Source organism: Nyctereutes procyonoides, unplaced genomic scaffold, assembly GCF_905146905.1.
Source record: "Nyctereutes procyonoides isolate TBG_1078 unplaced genomic scaffold, NYPRO_anot_genome, whole genome shotgun sequence".
NCBI lineage: Eukaryota > Metazoa > Chordata > Mammalia > Carnivora > Canidae > Nyctereutes > Nyctereutes procyonoides.
The window spans coordinates 40,741,389-40,758,532 of record NW_026575139.1 but is presented as its reverse complement, the minus strand read 5'-3'; the positions used below and the strand labels follow the sequence as shown (position 1 = coordinate 40,758,532).

Sequence of the window (17,144 nt, the reverse complement as noted above, 5' to 3'; positions counted from 1 at the left end):
GCGGCTGAAGCAAAAACAATTCTGATTTTAAAAATATGTTCAACACAGGCCTTTGGGAGATACAGAAAAATATAAAATTACATAATTATACTGTCTAGCCATCATCACTTAATATATTGGTGTGTTTCAGTTTTTTCTATGAATATTAAATACTCTGACCATATTAAAGGTACATTTTGTATTGTTTTTATAATCCTTTTTCACTGCTATTAAAATTTTTTAGTAAATACAATTTTATCGTCTAGAATTACAGGATCTACTTAATCCATTATTACGGAATATTTAGGCTATTTGCAGTTTTTGCCATTATAAATAATGACATCATTAACATCTTTGTGCATAAAATTCACATATCAAAATAAAGTCCTGAGAATAGATCTCCCAAAATAGAATTAGATATCGCTTTTTTTCCTTCTAAAAACATTTACCTATTAAAGATATTAAGTTTTTGTCAAATTATTGCCAATATTCTAGCTTTGGATAAGTAATCTTAAAATTTTTGATATGCAGAATTTCAGATTTTTACATATTTAAGTGTACCAGTCCTTTTTTATTTTGTAATTTTTTCCACTGTTTTTAAAAAGATTTTGTTTGAGAGAGAGTGAGAGTGAGTGGGGGGGCTGGGGTGGAGGATGGACCCAGAGTGGGCACTGAGCTGAGGGACCCTGAGATCATCATCTGAGCTGAAACCAAGAGTTGGTCACTTAACTGACTGAGCCATCCAGGCGTCCCACCACTGTTTTAGAACATTATTTTTCATATCCCTGATTCAGCGATCAACTTTGTTTAGTTTTGACTGTTCACATTTATCTCTTGTGTATTTCAGAATTTTGTGGTGGAAGTTAGGCCACAACGTAGCTCTAAACATTTTTCTTTCTCTTAGTTGGTTTCCTTACACAATTGGATTGAATAATCCAATTTCTTTCCTATTGACTAGCTGTCCTTTCTTCTATTTCCTACATAGTCAAGGTTCTATTTCTGGAATATCTCCTCTGTTCCATCGGTTGGTGGTTCTTGTTCTCAAGTAATACATTGTTTTAATTATTATAACGATAACGCTTAGTTCTAGATCTTTTCCTACAATTAATACCCCTTATTTCTAATTCAATGTTTTTAGTTAGGCAAGGACTTTTAGTATAGTGTTTAGTAAAAATGGTAATAGTAAGCATCCTTATTCCTGGTTTTTAATAAAAATGCTTTTACTATTTTACCTTTAAGTAATTGTGGGAAGGAAATATTCTTCTTGGCTCTTTAAAAACATTAATCTGGACTAAAGTTTATCAAATGCCTTTTCAGTATCTGTATGAAGTCTTTATTTGGAAGTTGTTTATAAAGTGAATTTTTATAAGTGAATCATACTCTGTGAGAACTTACATCGCACATTCCAGAGTGTGTCCCTAGAGAAAATGCTTAGACCTCAAGCAAAATACATTTTATGATGCCAGAATCATTCCTTTCCCTCAAAGACAGTAGGACATTTTCCTAATTACCGGATAGAAAAACCTCTTCTTCAAGAAGAAAGATGGAGTTTGAGAATGTATTCTAGATGCTGGCGTTATTCTGAGAAATTCTCAGAAACAGTATCCAAAAACTTTAAATTCTAGAAATCCTGAGGGCTGAATTTGAACTAGGGTTCAGGATCCTACCAAATGGCTAGGTGCCTTGAAGATGCTTCTTGATTTGACTTGTTTGGGCATCTGTTCCAGCACTGTCCAATCAAATTTTCTGGGCTGATGGAATGGTTCTATAGCCCTGCTATCCACTTTAGTAGCTACTGGCCACATCTGACTATTGAGGACTTGAAATGTGACTAGTTCTTCTTCAGGAAGAACTGAATTTTTAATTTAAGTTCAGTTAAAATTTAAATAGTTACATGTGGGGGCTCCTGGGTGGCTCAGTCAGTTAAGTGTCCAACTCTTGGTTTCAGGTCAGGTTGTGATCTCAGGGTCATGAGATCAAGCCCTATGTTGGGCTCTGTGCTCAGTGTTGGGGGCTGAGGGATCTGCTTGAGATTCTCTCCCTCTCTCTGCTTCCCGCCCCCCACCCTTGTGCACTTGCTTTCTGTCTCTAAAATAAAATAAATAAATAAATCTTAATAAATAGCTGCATGTGGCAAGTAGCTACTCTGTTGGATAATACAGATTTATACAACAAATCCATATATATCTGAGGTCATTCATAGCTCTCAAACTGTGCCTCTCTGAATATGGCTGGGAATTTCCTAAGAATTCTTTTATTTCAAGAATTTTTAAATTGAGAGATTTGGGAAGGAAATCTGTATGTTCTGATTTCTGAATTCTTGATAGGATACTCCCTGTATTCAGATTATATACCTGGCTGTTGATGGACTTAGTATACATTTAAAAAATAATGTATTTGTGGTCTTTGACAAGTTACTGTATTCATGGTGAGCGTGAAGTATTTTTTCCCTTTGTATTTGGTGGGTTAATATGCCAAACCAAAATTAACTTCTAGATCATATGCTTCTGTAGCACTGAAGGTTGATAGTTAGAAAAATCATTTACTACAGCTACTCAGAAACCCTTTTGTGTAATTGACCTGATTCACCTCCTACTTCTGCTGTTACAAAATGTGGTTTCAGAGTACACTTCCGTTTTTTGAAGTAAACTTGATTTTGTGTATATTCTGATATTTTCTAATCTTGTATTCAACTATTATACATAGGTCTTCTAGGAATAAAAGAATCTTTAGACAAGTCATGTGAAAGGATATGAATTCATGTAGCCTCAATATGCACAATGCATGTGAAGACATCACGGGACTTTATGCTTTGTAACTCATTGAAGTATTTGTATTTGGTGTAAACCCTGCCCTCTCCTCCCCCTCCTCCTCCCCATTCTGTCATGGGTACTTGATTAAAGTGAATATATTTATAACCATCTTGAATGTAGTTGTTACACACTGTATCAATTATATATCTCTTAATTTGTCAGGGTATTGCCCAGCAAGTTTTCAAAAGTTGGATTTGCTTGCTCTGACACATCTGTATTTCTAGGAATTTCTAAGTTGCGTGTGTTTATGCCAAAGGTTTACAATAAACATTGGTTAAGGTTACATTAGTGTGATTCTTTTTAGAAGAAATTTTGAAAAAGGAAAAGACATTTGAAGTAATAATTAAATTATTTATTTAGCTATTTTAAGAAGTTAAAAGCTTTAACTCTTTGGGCTAGTAATAAAATCTTTGTACCTCAAGTTCTTTATTTGAAATGCCCATAGCTTTAACACATGTTAGATGGTGGGCCTAGTGCTAGTTTTAGCTGTTCCCTTTTTTGGCAACCTTTTGAGATGCTGACTCTTTAGAGGCCTCTTACTGTGGTGGAAATTGTATATAGACAGATTTAAAGACTCAGTGCTTTGCCAAATAGACACAAAAGAATTAGGATAAAATTACTAAATTTGATTTTTTTTTTTAGAGAGAGAGACTAAGACCTTATTACACATATTACACATGTAGCTTTCTTGAGGGACCACAGTTTTTAATTGACACAATTTATTGAAAACAAGACCTACAATTTAATAATACATCCCTCCCTTTTTAAAGAGTATACATATTTTTTTAAAAAATCAATTTTTTCTTAAAATTTTCTTTAAAAAGTGCACATTTGGAATTCTAATCTCTTTCCTTCAGAATGGAAGTCTTTATATATAAAACTTTGGATGTATATATTATATATATAGAATGTTTTCTGTGTCTTTTAGACCAAAGTCTTTAGGTACTGAGGAAGCTACTTATGTTAATTTGCTTTTGAAAATCAGAGCATTATTTCATTTTTGCCCTATAATGCTGTGTTACAAATCATCCCCAAACTTTTTTATTTATTGTTTTTAAAATTTTATTATTCATAAGAGACACAGAGAGAGGCAGAGACATAGGTAGAGGGAGAAGCAGGCTCCTGATGGAGAGCCTGATGTGGGACTTGATCTTAGGACCCTGGGATCAGGATCTGAGCCAAAGGCAGACGCTCAACCACTGAGTCGCCCAGGTGCCCCCCAAACTCTGACTTATAAAACAACAATGAGGTGTGCCTAGGTGGCTCAGCTAGTTAGGCAGAGAGCCTGCTTCTCCCTCTCCCTCTGCCTGCCACTCTGCCTAATATGTTCTCTGTCAAATAAATAAAATCTTACAAAACAAACAGTGATTTATTCTCATGAGTTGGTGGGTTGGTTGAGACAACTCTGATTTAGGCAGTGATGGAATGGCTTTGCTTCATGCTGCCTTTATGTGGTTTGGATCTTCAGAAGTGTCTCTCCTCCTTGGTAGGCCGGCTGTTACATAGTCTTCCTGTGGCCATGTCAGAAGTGCCAAAGGACAATCCCAACTACCAAGCATATCTCATGCCCCTGCTTGCATTGTACTTGTTAACATCCCATTGGCCCAACCCAAAATCTAGGGCAAGGACGTTAACTGGAGATATAAAGTCATGAATGGCTCAGAGCATGTCTTCAAGGAGGAGTGAAGAACTGGGACCAGTATTTTAGTCTACCATATACAATTTATATACCTGATCATCTTAGCTTAGGTAATAAGAAGCTAAAACGAGCAAATGTTAAAGTGATGAAGAAGGAACATTTGGGATTTGATCTGTTTTTCAAAATGGTGGAAGATATGAAGAAGTGTAAGATTGTACTAATTCCAGAATAAGGTAAATTTTTATTTGCTAGAGAGAGAACACATATGCACACTCACACAAGCAAGGGGAGCAGGAGAGGGAGAGCCTGAGCAGGGAGCCTGATGTAGGACTCGATCCCAGGACCTCAGGATTATGACCTGAACTGAAGGCAGACACTTAAGTAACTGAGCCACCCAGACACCCCAAGACTAAGATAAATCTTTTCATGGTTATCTTCACCTAATGAAGTAAACAAGAGATTCTCTGCCATAAAGCATGGAGATTAATACACATTAAATTGGAGGTGTTTTGGACTGTTGGAGCCAATGGCAGAATAAAAGAAGTAGTCTTAGATGTTGTGAGGGTAACATAAACAGCTTTCTCTATTCCTGATGCTTTGTATATCTTTAAGTAGTCAGTGAAAAATGCTCTGCTATTGGCCCCCCAGCAATGCTTAAAAATCAAAGATTCAATACAGTAAAAATTTAAAAAAAAAAAGTCTTATGTGATTTAGTGATGGTACCAATTTGAAATGAAAAAGGGCGGAGGAAAGACTTCAATTGAGCAAATGGCTAAGTATGAGATGATAATGTTCTTTTCATAAACCGTTCCTTTGTTTTTTAGAGAGACTGGGTTTGCTTCGCAAGTTCATTTTCTTTTGAATGGCCTGGTTGGAGGAAGAAGCCCCTAAAGAGGTGTCACCCTCTTCCTAGGAATTGAATAAATGTCAGAAAGGAGCGATGGCTCAAGGGTCAATGTAGGTGTGGCACTAGTGAAGGTGGGATCCCCACCTCTCCTGAGCTCTGCTCCCAGCACACTGCAGCAGAATCCAAACCGTAGAATATCAGGCCTTCCTCCTTAATGGGGAAGGACTTCTGAGAAGTTCAGGGACTTGTGCAAAGTCCTCTCTGGGATTGGATGCAGGGCCAGGATGGCTCTCCCTGCACTTCCTACTGGATGGGGGGCTGGATGAGAGTGTGTGGGTGTACAAACCCTGGAGGAACAGCCTGAAGTTTCCTTGTGTGGGGGTAGTCCTGTGTTTCTGAGAAAAAACTTTTTCGTATTTCACCTTGGGAAATATTTTGGCATGGAAAGAAAAAAGAAAAAAACCCCTCAAGATAAGAAAACAGGCAACCTGAAAATACAACTGCCCAGAAGATGTGGGAGGCTTTGGAAGTGTGGTGGCTTCAAAAGCCAGGAGTTTCCATAACAGCCACAACCTTCATGTTCCTGAGCCAGGACAACGGGTTTTTGCTGGGTGAAACGCCTTCCCTGTCCATACATACTCGGAATGCTTGAAAGAGGCTTTGGGAATCTTCTTAAAGTTGAATTTATAATGTTGGGTTACTCTCTTTGTAGTTGAAGAAACAGGCCCGTCTTGGGTCCGTTCCCAGCACCGGGTAGGAAAGAGTTGGAGCGGAAACTCCTGCGTCCTTATCCTGTACCATTGTCATTATCCCTACACTAATATGGTGACTGTTACTGAGCCCCTCCTCAGTTTTAGGTACCAGGAAGAAGTAGAGAGACTTAGGCAAATACAAAGGAAACTTTTTGAAAATCATCCAGTCAAAATGGTGTAAGACAAAGGGAAAATTGACTTGTACCGTCCTCCAGGTCTGGTAGAGCAGACCACCCCCTTTTTCTTTTTTTTATTGGAGTTAGATTTGCCAACATATAGTATAACACCCAGTGCTTATCCCTCAAGTGCCCCCCTCAGTGCCCATCACCCAAGTCACCCCCAACCCCCAGCCCACCTCCCTTCCACTACCCCTTGTTCGTTTCCCAGAGTTAGGAGTCTCTCATGCTCTGTCACCCTCATTGATATTTCCCACTCATTTTCTCTCCTTTCCCCTATAATCCCTTTCATATATTCCCCAAATGAATGAGACCATATAATGTTTGTCCTTCTCTGATGGCCTTACTTCAGTCAGCATTATACCCTCCAGGTCCATCCACATCGAAGCAAATGGTGGGTATTTGTCGTTTCTAATGGCTGAGTAATATTCCATTGGATACATAGACCACATCTTCTTTATCCATTCATCTTTCGATGGACCCCGAGGCTCCTTCCACAGTTTGGCTATTGTGGACATGGCTGCTAGAAACATCGGGGTGCAGGTGTCCCGGCGTTTCATTGCATCTGTATCTTTGGGGTAAATCCCCAGCAGTGCAATTGCTGGGTCGTAGGGCAGATCTATTTTTAACTCTGAGGACCCTCCACATAGTTTTCCAGAGTGGCTGTACCAGTTCACATTCCCACCAACAGTGTAAGAGGGTTCCCCTTTCTCCACATCCTCTCCAACATTTGTTGTTTCCTGTTTTGTTAATTTTCCCCATTCTCACTGGTGTGAAGTGGTATCTCATTGTGGTTTTGATTTGTATTTCCCTGATGGCAAGTGAATGACAGGCCCAGGCCCAGAGGGCAACAGCAGTCTCTGGACTCTCATAGGTCACAATGTGAAATCTAAGCAGAGGAGTGACAATAGTAGGCAGTACTTTAAAGGATTAACTGGGTGGAATAGAGCAAAAAAGGACAACCACATCTCACAGAAGGGTTGGAGAGGCTTAAGGCCACAAAGCAAATATCTCCCCTTGGACTGAGCAAGTTCCTCTGGATTCGTTCCTTCTATAAAACCTCACCAGCACCCAGTAAATATAGTTTTTGCTTAAACAAACAAACAAAAAAAAAACCCACATATTCTCATGTGCTTGTTGGCCATGTCTATGTCTTCCTCTGTGAAATTTCTGTTCATGTCTTTTGCCCATTTCATGAGAGCAGACCACTCTTAAGGTTCCACGACTCAGAACCCCCATGAAGGGCATGGCAAGATGTGCTGCTGCGTCCTGGTTCAACCCTTAATATTCAGATTTATTTTTTCACATTGTTTTCTAACTCCCTTTCTTTAGTTTGTCAAAATTGTATAATTGTATAATTACCTTGTCTGCCTTCACTTCACTCTCCCAAGAGGCAAGATATCTTGTCAGTATCCTTAGCTGGTGGCCCTGGGTCCTGGCTTACCTCATGAGCTGCATTCCTGAGTGAATATAGTGTTTTCATATTCATTGGACCTTAACTGGCTACTTGAGGCAAAGACTATTTCCAACCAGCAATGGGACATTGAGAATTCTCATTTTAAGGCCAAGCCCAGGAAGATTTTCTGAATGAACTGATGTTTAAAACGCTGCAGCAGGTAATCACCCGAGGGGATAGACTGTTCTGGTGCTGCCATACTTATTTTTTCGGTGAGAAATGAAGGTTTATTTATGAAACTCTATGCAGCATTTGTTAGGTGCAGAGGAATATACACTGTTGGGTCCCAGGGTTTTGTCTGGGACCCATTTGGGCGAGGCAAGGCCAGATGTGTTGTGACAGAGTAAATGATGAGTTGGGGCTGCCATAATGTCAAGTTGGTGTCAGGCACTTGGTGGCTTATGTGCATTTTCTTACAGTTGCACTAGTGCTTTCACTCTCCTGGTGAGCTGGTGTGCACTGTGTCGAGGCAGGTGCCATGCTGCAGGAGTTTACTAGACTTTCTTTACATCTTGTCTGTAGTGTCACCGACTTGTTCATCTGCAGCGTACAGTTTACTTTGGTTACAGCAGTTGTTTGCGATTTATCTGTGCAAGTGACAGAAATGTTGCTTTTGAGAGAGAGCAGAATGTTCAGACTGCAGTGGGAAGCCAGGCTGCCTCTGGAACATGGTCCTGGGACATTATACCCCACATCCTCTTTCCCATGGTCACGTGGATGCTGCTCCAAGTTCAGGCTGGTTAAGATCAACTGTGATGCCTCCAGAATGTGACAGGGAGCCCCCAGCACACCTCTCTTGCTGTTTCCTATAGAAAATTCTTTCTGACAAATGCGCTTTCAGGTGGCAGGCATCCTCTCATGCCTTGAATTTAAAAATTGTCAGTATCTTCTGGAAAGAATGACATTTGGAGTCAGACAAAGCAGATGTGGATTTGGTTCCATCTGCCCTTTCCTGGTGGGACAAGTTTGTGTGTGTATTTTAACCATTTATGCTTGTTACCTGCCCACTGAGAGTGCTAATGCCTCCCTCAGAGGGTTTCTTGTCACATAGTAAGTGCACAGCAAATGCTAGTGAAAACGTGAACTCTGAATTTTAAACCAGGAAAAACCCTCCATTTGTGATGTTTCTTATACAGGTTTTTCATTGTTATTCGTGGCATCCAGATACCTTTACTGTTAAGACCAACTAGTTGTCCTGCATATGCGAACAGTTAAATTTTCATCGCACGCTTACTGAATAAGTGGATGTTTTTAAGGTCTCTGAAATTTTTTTAAAGATAGGGAGCTTGAAAGCAACTTATGGGTTTGCATCAGAATACCCTTGTTCAGCTAAAACAGGTATCAGCAGCATTTGGAAATATTTCTACACACTTATTGGCTGAAGAGCTTGCCAGGCCAGGGAAGCCTTTCTGACCTTTCTTGGAATGATAACTTTTTGCCTTTGTAGGCCAGATCCCACCTTTGGATTCTATTCCACTATATGAGAGATGACCCTTCTCTCTTGTCATGTGGTCATCCTGGGCAGGTATCAGGTCCTGGGGGTGGACGGGACGTTCTGTGGGGGAAGCTGGGCTCGATGGGGAGGCAGGAGGTAGGAGGGGAGGATTCTGTGATCCTGTTCAGGAAGAGCTGTGCTTGACAGATCAGGGGACCAAGGCAAGGCTGTGATTAGGGAGAAGGGAGTATTAGGGCTTGTTCTAAGCATCTATTCCTCTGTAACCAATTACCCCCACATAGTGGCTTGAAACAGCAACCATTCTTATCTCCTGTGCCATTCTGTGGGTTAGGAATTTGGACAGTGCTCAACTGGACAGTTTTTCTGCCCCACATGGTATCATGGTCACTTGGTAACAGTCAGCTGGGGGATAGGTTGGTCTGGAAGGTTCAAGACTGTTCACATGACTGATGCCTTAATGAGGTGGTTGGAAAGGCTACGTTCAGCTGAGCCTGCTGCCCAGAGCACCTACATATGGCCTCCCCCACGTTGTGGTCCTGAATCTCTTCTGTGGCAATTCAAACCTCACCAAAAACCGAGGCAGAAACTGCAAGACTTCATCAGACTTGGCTCTGAAAGTCTCAGAACATCACTTCCTCTACGTCCTGTCAATAAGTGAGTCACTAAGGCCAGCCCAAATGTAGAGAGAGGGGAATTAGACTCCCCTCTCCCTGGGAGAAGCTCTGGGCCTCTGTGGTCCTCTCTGATCTGCCATGCTGATATGAGAGCCAGTGGGAAACTTTCAGGGTGGGGTGGAGGTTGGACAAGGTGGCTGCATGACACATGGTCTTCGATTTGGGGCAAAGATCAAATGATAGTGAATTGAAGTGTCTAAGAGTATCAGAAGCAGTACAGTGGGTGAGGAGCACTCTGCTGAGATTCTCAGCCATGAGGAGAAGATGAAATGGGAGGGGAGGTTCAGAGGGAGACCCAGGGGCTAGGGGCTGGCTTGTGTTTACTTGGAGATGGGTGAGGTCCCCAATGACCCAGATTTTTCCAGATTATGGTAATATATTTTTGTTCTATGAACTGGCCTTTTAACTGCTTAAACACTGTTAATTCTCTTGTCTTTAGTGATAGAACTTTCTCCTGTTCCTGGCCTGTGTCTAAGAAGGGGTTATTTTCTTTAAATGGTTGCAATTTCTAGGGTCTCTTTATTTTTCTAGGGTCACTTCTTTATTCTGCACTTTTTCTGGCATATCCCATTTGCACTCATGATTTCAGCTGCCACACTTGTATTGTAAAAGCACCCAGGTCTGTAAGTTCTCTTGCCTCCTGGATGTCTTTCCCTGGATATCCCTGTAATTCCTATTCAGCTTCCTAATAATTCTTTCCCCCTTCCCTAGGCCAGAAGCCTGTATGCCATTACCTTTCTCTCTCCCTCCACTCTGTGCAGCCAATCAAGTCTCCGAGTACTATTGATAATTTGTCTTTAAAACCAAGGTGCTCGACCATAGCTGCAGGAGCACATCCCTGTGGAACTCTGACAACATGCACACTTGGAGCCCTGTACCAGAACTACGGACTCAGAATCTCTTGAGACTTAGGCATGCATAATTTTGTAAAGCTTCCCAGGAGATTTGGATGCTCCCCTAGCACTGTAAACAACTCTCTGAAATTTTTGTTTGATCTTCTAACTCCTTTCCTTGCTGTTTTGGTTGAGGCTGGTGATGTTTCCTGTAGCTATCAGGACAAATTGCCACCAGTGTGGTAGCTCAACACAGCAGAATTGATTCTCAGGATTCTGGAGGCCTCAAGTCTGGAAGCACAGTGCTGCCAAGCCATGCTGTCTCTGGGGGCCCTGAGGGCCCGAGTCCTTCCTTGCTTCTTCCCACTCCTGGGGGCTCCAGGCGTTCCTTGGGTTGTGATTGTCAACTTCCAGTTTTGCCTGTGTCCACATGGTCCTCTCTTCTCCCTGTGTGTCTATTCTAAAGACCCTTGTTATTGAATTCGGGGCCCTCCAGTAATGTAGGATGATTTCCTCTCCAGAGCTTTAACTACATATCAAAGACCCTTTTTCCAAAGGATCTAGGATATGGACAAGTCTATTTGGGGGCCGCCATTCAACCCACACTTCCTCTATTGTTTGGCTAGTTCTCCCATCTGTTCATTGTGACTCTCATCTGGGTGTCTACTCTTCACTGTGCTGCCTTAGCGATTACTTTATGTCCAGTTGTGTTGGTCTGTTTCTTCAATGTTACTGGCTCCCCATTCTCCTTAGGGTAAAAAGCCATGCCCTCATGGAATGCCAGGCTCCTGTGGTAACCTGGCCCCTACCTTTTACCCTCCTGGCCCTCTAATTCTCTCCCATTGAACTTGATGTTCCCACAGTACTGAACTACCCTTGGTTCATACTGTTGCCCTACATTCCCATTTAGTCTTGTTCACATTTCAAGACCATTGACTCTTCCATGAAGCTCTCCCTAATAATGGCTCTTCCCATGTGCTTTGTGCACTAGTACATCTTGTCACATACGGGTCTTATCACACTTGTTCTTATGCCTTTCTCTGCTTTCAAGTGTAGAGATCTGAAAGCCAGGAAGCTGATACTCATCACTGTTGCTCTAGTACTTGGCATTATTAATATTGAATGAATGACCATGTAGCTTAACCTAATTAGAAACTTGACTCATTGTGACACTGGTTTTTCCACTGTTACCTTAATTATTTCCAATAGGATTTTTCACTGATCATTGTTTAGCTGTATTGAGCAAGTAGGTAGTGGGTATGTAGACTGACATATTGTTTGCTTATCCTTAACATCTGCTTCTGTGCTCAGGCAACTTAACAAGTTTTGCAAATGTTGAGGTGACACTAGTTTTTGTGGATCCCTCCCCTTTATATTAGATAGGACTTTGGGGTCTTAGGTAGCAGAAAGCAACTTGAGCTAGCTGAAACCAAAAAGGATTTCATGAACAAGGGTCAGCATACAACTGGGCCAAGAGAAGCCCTAAGGATCCTGTTCCTTTCTTGTGGCTTGTCTCTGCTCATCTTCTTCATTCCTCACTTCTCTGCTGCTTCATCACCTAACAGGTTGTGACATCCCCACAGTTGGTGCACTTACACAGCTCTGGCCATTTACAGAGACTGGCTGCTTTTCTCTCAGTCCCAATTTTGTGTTTTCTGCGATGAGCATGTCTTTGGCCCCTGTGGGCCAGATGTCCACCTCCAGCCACTCAGCTCCAGTGTGATTTGGAGGGTGCCGGCCTGGCCATTTCATTCACACGTGGTGCTGGGGCTCACCTGAGGGGGTTATGAGATGGGTTCCCGAGAAGGGAGTGTAGTTGGGAGTGGATCCCTAAAAAGCTTCTGATTCACTCTAGTGGGTTAGATCTTATCAACCAGCAGCATGTAGTTGAAAGATGCAGCAGGGAGCCGGGTAGATGGGAGAGGCACAGGAAACCCTGCCGGATCTTGTACTGTTTGCCTCTAGGCCTCAGCAGTGAAAATGTTCCTCTGAATTGTTGAGAGTCCTAGCTTTAATTGATTTACATATGTTTCTCTTAATACAGGATGTTCATCTTGATTTAAGTGATCTGGGAATATATTAAAACAAAGTGGGTTTATGATGGTGGTTTACTCATGGCTACGTTCATTATAGTAGTGCTCACAAATATGCTTAAGAAAACAGTGCCTGTTTTGATCTTGCCTCAGAAAAAGGAGACTTGAAATAAATCATCTCTGTATTCTAGGGACACTTTTATTTAGTTGATGTTCTTTTGTGATGGAAATGGAACAGATTAAAAACACAGCAGGAATAACTTCAAGTGATAATTTAAGTCCATTGCCAAACTGTAGCTACCAAATTATAAAACAAAAAATCCCTTTGTTCTGACTTTACTGTTTGTGAGCCTCTGGGCCCCCTTGCAGGCCATACTGGACACCATGTTCTGGGTGTGACTCAACCAGAGGCAGAGCAAGACTTTCAGGAGAGGAACGAGTCACCAGATGTGGACTTTGGTGTTCTGAGGGAGCTGTCCTATCTATGCACAATTTAAAAGATTCCCCTCCCTTCTTCTTGTTCTCTTTAAAAGAACTTCTCCTACGAAGGGGATAGAGAACAGTCCTGTGAGTATGGCAACAAGAGACATTGGTCAGAACATACAGGGACCCATTAATCCAGAGTTAGAAATACAATTGAAAACAGAAACACTAACTGTAGTCCCGCATTCCTTTTAAACACTGGTATTAGCTTAAGATACTAATGTGGGAAATCTGTGTAAGGACATTGTTTTCCAGACGACTTTTTAAGTTATTTCACAGTCTGGACTAAAACTCCTCTTTTTTACTTCTGGGCCTCTCTCTGGGCAACCTTCTTGTGAAGTCCTATTTTAGGTTTAATTTTCACTAGGGATTTTTGCTCACCTGACAGTTTAAAGGTTCAAATAGAAATGAGAATGGATGTGGAGAATTCAGAACTTTTAAGACTGCAAGTAACTAAATTTGGTCTTCTTACAAATAAAGATCCTAAAGACATTAACATGATTTGGGAGTGAGAGATGAGGTTTAATTAGTATGCTATTTTCTAACTAGTTCATTTAAAAATATTTCTTGAGTGTTTCTCTCGGGTCCATTAGAACAACGCTTGCTAAATTGAGCCAGCACTAATACAGCCTCTGCAGAATTCTCATTTGCTTATTTATACTGTCTCTTTCCAGAAAGATTTGAAGAGTCTGACTTTATAGAATAGGAAACCTATAATTACTTTGTACATCACTCTTAAATTAAGTTTCTGGAAATGATTTGAATTTCATTACAGCTAAAGCCTGTTTTGTAGTCCGTTTCTTCTACAAGGGGTGTTTAGTGGGCAATTTCTTGTGACCATCCCTGTCTTTTCCCTCATTCCATCTTATTTTTTTAAAACCTTAAAAGTCTACAAATAAATGAATTTTCATCTTTGTTTGTAGGTACAATGGTGCTTTACCTAATGGAGACCGAGGCCGGAGGAAAAGCAGATTTGCTCTTTATAAGCGGCCAAAGGCGAATGGAGTCAAACCCAGCACAGTCCATGTGATCTCCACGCCGCAGGCGTCCAAGGTAGGTGGCTCCTGCAGCATGGGGAAGGCCTTGGCAGTTGGTGACTCGTGCTTACTTGTCTTGGCTGCTCTTTTCTTTCAGCCTCTTTTCTTTTCTTCTTGGCGGGAAAGTTTCTTGATCATTGGGGCCGTATAGTTTTTGGTTGTGAAGGATTGTTCTGGGCTTTGTGTGTTTAGCTGCATCCCTGGCTTTGACCCCCTAGATGCCAGTAGCACATCATCCCCACCCCCAGCTGCCACTGTTGTTCAGGCAACCAAACAGATCTCCGGACATTGCCACATGTCCCCTGAGGGGTGGTGTGGGCAGACCCTCCCCTCCAGCCCCTGCTGCCCATGATGGACCACTGCTTGGAATATAGTGGAACCAATATGTGTCAACTTAGAACAGTTGTGGTAGAAAAATAAATGATGTTCTTTATCCTAAAGGGTTTTGGTATTAAGTCTTAGTATAAACTTCATTAAGATTTGTTATCTTCCTTCTATTTATTGAGTAGTCGTTTTCACATAATCTCTATGTACATGGAATTGAATTTGGGTAATTATTGGAAAGATTGGAAGTAAACAGAGCTAAGTGCCACAAGAAGTTTACTATATTTCCTCTCATAGGTTTGAAATATATAAAATGTTAATTTTTATGACTACTTTACTTTCTGATTATATAAAGGGGGAAAAACTGAGTTTCCATTCTGGTTGATATGTTCTACTTATTTAGATATGACAATTTTGTAATTAAATTAACATGTAACATAGTTTCCTTTTCTAGAAAAATTATATTCACCTGAAATATTTCATATGGTGCATTGGCTATACATTTTTATCATAATGGGTTTGGACCATCTGGAATAAATAAGACTTGATTCCCATTTTTACTGAAAACCCATGTTTCAAAGAAATGAATAACTTTAAGGAAGCATGCATGATATTTATATTCAGTCTTAGAAACAGATCACCTTGGTAAATGTTTTCTATTAAAAAAAAAACAAAACAAAACTCCTGTTGCTGTTTCTGAAGCAGCACCATGGAAAAAGTTTGCTAGAATGTACCAATTAAGATTGTCTTGTATTAATGAGGAAATGGTTAGATCCAAAAATATCAAACACCAAGGAAACAGGAAAGATTAATATTGAGCAGCCAAGTTTTTGTCTGGAGAAAGGGAAATAAAGTAAGTTCTAGAAATGGAAGGACGCTCAATAGGAAAAACAAAGGAAATGAGCTTTGCAAAGATTCTGAGAAAAGGGGAAGTGAAGTAACAATATTGGAAGGTTAAGGAAGTAGGAGAAATATTTTATAGTCCACAAATATTTGGAGAATACCAAGATGAAAGTTTTTAAGCATGTGATAAGTGCCAGAAATATTCTGATATTACAGACCTGGTCGTCACATTTGTCTGTGTATGGACATTCATCTTTCCATCCTTTAGCTCTCTACCTTTACTTTCCGTAAACCTAGATTTTATATTGACACAATGCCTTCCAATATTTAAAAACATTTTTTACAGAAACCTTTGAATACTCAGGCTGCATGTTGTGATAGAATGTGAAATCTGGTTGGAATCTGAAATACATCTTTCCTGTAGCTACTGTCAGAAAATCAGTGGCTTTTTCCCTGATTCATTACCTACCTCCATGGGCTCTAGTTTTAGCTTTTTATAAAACTTTAACCTCTTATACCTAGATTTTACCTGAAGTTGTTTTAATTATAAACCTTCTGGTCTAAATCTGTGTTTATGGTCTACATGACTAGTAGTCAGGAAATTGGTTTTCAGTTTTGTAAGCTGGGAAAAACCTATATTCTCAGGGCCTCTTTTTTCTTCCTATACAAAATGAATGAGTTGGCTGTAGACAGGAACTGTGCTGAATCAGGCAAGATATTTAGGTTATAAGCAACAAATGATTCTGGCTTAAGAAAAAAAAAGAGCAAAAATGGAGAAATTATTAAAGGTTAGATAGTAAGAACAGCTCAGAGAGAACCAGAGTACCAGCAGAGGTTAATGTGGATATTCTTGAAAGGGTGTTGTGAAGTGACTTGGCTTCAACTACCTTCTGTTTCTCTTAGAGGTTTTTAATGGTCAGGAAAGGGAATGTGCTAGGCCTGGCTGGTCCATCAGCTATGACTAAGGGGGAAGAGTAGACCAGACAAACTTCCTGTGCGCTGGTCAGCTAGCCCTTACCGCCTTTCCCTTACACATCCTACCCATCCTGGAACCTGTACATGAGGACCTCCTGCAGTTTTCCATACTACCGAGCACCTTGGTCACAGATTCCTCACTCCGGGTCAGCTGTGCCCTGCCCCTGCTGCTGCCACCTGCTCTGTTGAACCCCAGACAAAGTCTCATATACATTCACTTAACCTTTCCTTCAAATGTTCCTCCTCCTGCCTCACCTTAACTGAATGCTGATTTCTTTTTTTTTCATCGATATAGTCTTTTTCATCTTTTTTTTTCCATCTCTCCAGTTTATGGACCTAGAAATGATTTTGTTCTGTTTCCATTTCGTCCATTCTTTAACCCTACATTATTGGCACAAGCCACCTCTTCCCCTGCTTCTCTTGACCTCCCTGACCTGCAGTCTACTCTTCTGCATATTTTTGTGACTCCATACCTTGTCCCATCTGTTTCCCCCAACCCTTGTTAAACCATATGTTGGCATCTGTGGGTCCTAATACTTGAACTCTTCCAATTTGACTGTCACTTCACTTTTCCCACTGTTCTAGTGTATCTTAGTTCACTGTCACTTGAAAGTGGCCATAGTCTGCAGTACATTCTACTTATATAGGCTTTCTTATCTAAAGACCTTTAGTCCTTTAGGCTGTCCTTGGGATGGTTGTTAGCTCACTCGGGTTTTCCATTTACATGTTGACTTCACCCTGGATTCCCTTTCTCGGATACCTGTTGGCACCCTTCTTTGTGAGTGCCCACCTCTGGGCCCATCCCAGGCCCTGCTGGCTTGTTT

At 40.8% G+C, this 17,144-nt stretch overlaps 1 protein-coding gene across 1 annotated transcript in view; it reads left to right on the top strand.

Moving 5' to 3' along the window:
• The window catches only part of PELI2 (pellino E3 ubiquitin protein ligase family member 2), a 179,396-nt gene that overhangs the window by 39,124 nt on the left and 123,128 nt on the right, over positions 1-17,144 (top strand). Inside the window, exon 2 of the mRNA XM_055303592.1 lies at positions 14,065-14,194. Within this exon, the coding sequence (XP_055159567.1) occupies positions 14,065-14,194 (130 nt within the window). The remainder of the gene's footprint in view (positions 1-14,064; positions 14,195-17,144) is intronic.